The 4,182-nt window shown below is 41.0% G+C and overlaps 1 protein-coding gene across 1 annotated transcript; it reads right to left on the reverse strand.

The window, feature by feature from the left end:
• Window positions 1-123: 123 nt before the first annotated feature.
• On the reverse strand, window positions 124-1,218 carry LOC134442615 (stonustoxin subunit beta-like). The gene is made up of 3 exons (XM_063192668.1): window positions 1,136-1,218; window positions 749-805; window positions 124-563 (listed from the first exon to the last, which is right to left on the reverse strand). Coding segments are annotated over exons 1-3 (498 nt in total). The 5' UTR covers window positions 1,137-1,218.
• Window positions 1,219-4,182: the final 2,964 nt, after the last annotated feature.

Raw genomic sequence — 4,182 nt, forward strand, 5'->3', positions numbered from 1 at the left:
CAGATGTGCTACATACGTATGAGTCACAAGAGTTTCACTGATGATCCATCTCCCAACCCAAACCCAGGGTAGAGTGTGTGAGAGAATGTGGTCTGGACTTTGTGCAGGAGTGTCATCATGGTGTCAGAGATGCTGTAGAAGGCCCAGAAGTCCGCCCTTGGCTCCGTACATGTGGTCCACATACACTCCTACTCTGGAGCTGGCCACTAGAGGGAGGTCAGTTTGTTTATTATTGTGGGAGACAAAGGTCTCAACAGTGCTAGCACTAAATCGCCTAGACTGATTATTGTTTCCAAACCAGCAGTCATCTTGCTCTCCTCTCCTGCTGATGGTTTTATATGCCACAGCTATATTAACCCACTCCTCACCACTCCACTCAACTTCCCAGTAGCAGCGTCCAGACACACCCTCTCTACACAGCACCTGCCATTCTTCCTCAAATCTCTCTGGATGATCTGGATATAACTGGGGGGGCCCAACTCTCCTCTCCACCTTCCTGTTCCCCTCAGACATATGGAGACTTCTGTTTGCAGTGTTTGGATCCAGGGTTAAATTGCAGTAATCTAAGAGAATAGAGAAAATAGAGAGAAGAGAGAAAAGATATATTGTGGATCTAATGAAAGTTATCTATGTACAGATCAGTTTTTAGTGTGTGTGTGTGTGTGTGTGTGTGTGTGTGTGTGTGTGTGTGTGTGTGTGTGTGTGTGTGTGTGTGTGTGTGTGTGTGTGTGTGTGTGTGATTCCTTACACTGCAAGAAGTCCTCTCTGGTCACTGGTTCAGTAACAACAGCCTGTACTCCAGACACTGCAACAGAAAGTACGACTTTAGCAGCCACTATAACCAGAGATTCTAGTATTCTAGTATTATCTACTCTCTCTGCTATAACTACTAATAATCATCATTAAATATCACAGTAATCAAAAAGAAAACAAAATACCCACACAAAATTTAGGTGAAAAAATGTGTTGTAATGTGCAAGTTACTTGCATTGTAACGAGGACATATTACCGATTTTCCCCCCTGTAATCCGTTACATTACTGCGTTACTCAAAAAGGTAATGCATTACAGTAATTAGTTACATTTGTAACGCGTTACTCCCAACACTGATCACAATTAAATTAAGAAGGACTCACTATGACTTCTCAGCTTCAAAAATCTTTTTGGACATCTACATCCCACATCTACTGTACATCAGGGCAATAGCTGTGTGTTCAGAATATCTTACTACTACTATTATTATTATTATTATTATTATTATTATTATTATTAACAACAACAACAACAACAACAACAGAACAAATATAGCTGCAAGCAGCAATGCGGGGCCAAGCAGTAAACTTGCCAAAGTCGCCACGGCAACAGAAGGAACTGCAGCGCCCCCTTTGGCCCAAATCTCGCCAATGTGGTGTGCATTCCTTGGAGGGGAGTGTGCTCCATGACCAAGTTTATTTTGAATCCCTTAAAGGGCTGACAAATATAAGCTCACTTCCTGTTACCTGTTGGTGGCGCTAGAGAGTTTGAGCTGGGAATCTGGATTTTTTTGTGGGAGGTCATGGGATTGACTAGTATGTGTGCAAAAAATAGCTAAAAGAATCTGACAAACGGTTGCTGAGATATGACCTCACTTCCTGTTTTGCCACTTTTACGATAAGAGGTATCAAAAATTCTTTGGATATCCTAATGCCTATCAGTCTGAAGATGATGTGTACCTTTTTGCTGGTCATTCTGACAAAAATTGTGTGACAAGTAGCATTTTATTGAATTTTACAAAATTCAAAATGGCGGAATTTCCCTTCTGTGTTTACATAACGTTATATAGTGCGTTGGATTTGGTTTGGCCCAAGGATTCTAGTGACAATAATACATTTTACATTGTGCACATGGTTTAAAAGCTACAGGCAAAAATGTAGCTAAAATTTTGACCTGTTGGTGGCGCTACAGAATTTAAGCTGAAGGTCTGATTTTTTTTTCATTATGTCATAAGATGAACGTGTATGTGTGTAAATAATCCTAGCTGAAACCAACAAACGGTTGCTGAGATATGACCTCACTTCCTGTTTGCCACTTTTACAAAAATTTTGATTGGCTGTCACAGCTAAACGATTAAAGATATCTAATATTTCTTGAGACCCCATACAAACCTCAGTACAGATATACAATATTCCGAATTTCAAGCGAAATGGTCAAAAATTGCAGGAAAAATAGCATTTTTATAGAATTTTACAAAATTCAAAATGGCGGGAAACCTATCCAGGCAGAAATGACGTCACGGGTGTGTTGGATTCGTCTTAGCCCAAGGATTCCAGGGATACCAGGTTTATTAAAATTGATTCAGCGGTTCAAAAGTTACAAGCAGAAATGTACCTGCGACTTTCACCTGCTGGTGGCGCTAGAGTATTGGGGCTGGGGACCTATAACTCGCTGTGGGTAATGTTGATGCTGCCTCAAATATGTGTGCCAATTTACAGCATTTTTCTATGTATGGTTCTATGGGCTACCATAGACTTACAGTGAATTTTACAAAATTCAAAATGGCGGAATTTCCCATCTGCGTTGACATAACTTCATATAGTGCGTTGAATTCGGCTTGACCCAAGGATTCTAGTGATAATAATATATTTTACATCGTGCATATGATTTAAAAGCTACAGGCAAAAATGTAGCTAAAATTTTGACCTGCTGGTGGCGCTACAGAGTTTGAGCTGGGGTTCTGATTTTTTTTTGTGGTAGGTCATGGGATGGACTACTATGTATGTACAAAATCCCAATCTAATTCAACAAACAGTTGCTGAGATATGACCTCACTTCCTGTTTCACCACTTTTACGACAATTTTGATTGGCTGTCACGGCAAAATTATAAAAGATATCTAATATTCCTTGAGATCCCATGTGAAGCTTAGTCTAGAGATACTATATACCAAGTTTCGGGTGAATTGGTCAAAAAATGCGGGAAAAATAGCATTGTGATTGAATTTCACAAAATCCAAAATGGCGGGAAAACTATCCTGGCGGAAAATGACGTCATAGAGTGCGTTGGATTCGTCTTGGCCCAAGGATTCCAGGGATACCAAGTTTATGAAAATTGGCCCAGCGGTTCAAAAGTTACAAGCAGAAATGTACCTTCAACTTTGACCTGTTGGTGGCGCTACAGCGTTGGGGCTGGGGACCTATAAATTGCTGTGGGTAATGCTGAGTCAGGCCCGAATGTGTGTGCCGATTTACAGCATTTTCCTACGTACGGTTCTATGGGCTGCCATAGACTTGCAGAGGGATAAGAATGGTGACTAAATAATAAATATAGCTGCAAGCAGCAATGCGGGGCCAAGCAGTAAACTTGCCCAAGTCGCCACTGCAACAAAATTAACTGCAGCGCCCCCTTTAGGCCAAATCTCACCAATGTTGGTGTGCAATCTTTGGAGGGGAAGGTGATCATGTGAACCAAGTTTAGTTTGAACAGAGACATTAGAATAGAGGAGAATCTTCAGTCTGATTGGTTGCGATTGTAGCCAGTTAGCTTTGCAGTTCCTGGGTGTCCACTAGGTGGCGAACGCTGGCAAGTGGAAACAGAGTCGAAAATGTATGGAATGAAAAAGGGAGCCTAGGGCTAAATCCAAAATAAATTGCTACTGCAATTTCCAGTCACAAATGTCATCAACAAAATAGTCTGTGTAAGAATTATGGGTGGTGTTATATATACCGTATTTTCCGGACTACAAGTCGCACTTTTTTCATGGTTTGGCTGGACATGCGACATATACTCTGGTGCGACATATATATGTTTTTTTCTCACGGGAGAGCACTATGTGCGCAACTAGGCCTATGTTGTGTTGCTAATACCACTGATAGAAAAATGTTACAACTTAGGCTACCACAACAAAAAATAACATTACAATGACGATGAATAGAAATATACCACCCAAAAGAAGTTAATATAGCCCACTGCTGAGTTCAAGCTAAAAGTAATTAAATATGCAGCCGAAAATGGCAATAGGGCAGCTGAACGAAAGTTTGGATGCAATGGAAAACTGTTTGGGGACTGGAGAAAAGCGGAGGAAAATGTGCTGATGAATAGAACTACAGGACAAATGTGTTCTCGAACAACGCGCTGCGAGTCAACGGCCTTGTTACGGGCTCCATGACATTGCCAAAGAAATGAATAGGACTTTTGCGGAAGTCAGG

Source organism: Engraulis encrasicolus, unplaced genomic scaffold (assembly GCF_034702125.1).
Source record: "Engraulis encrasicolus isolate BLACKSEA-1 unplaced genomic scaffold, IST_EnEncr_1.0 scaffold_1842_np1212, whole genome shotgun sequence".
Classification (NCBI taxonomy): Eukaryota; Metazoa; Chordata; class Actinopteri; order Clupeiformes; family Engraulidae; genus Engraulis; species Engraulis encrasicolus.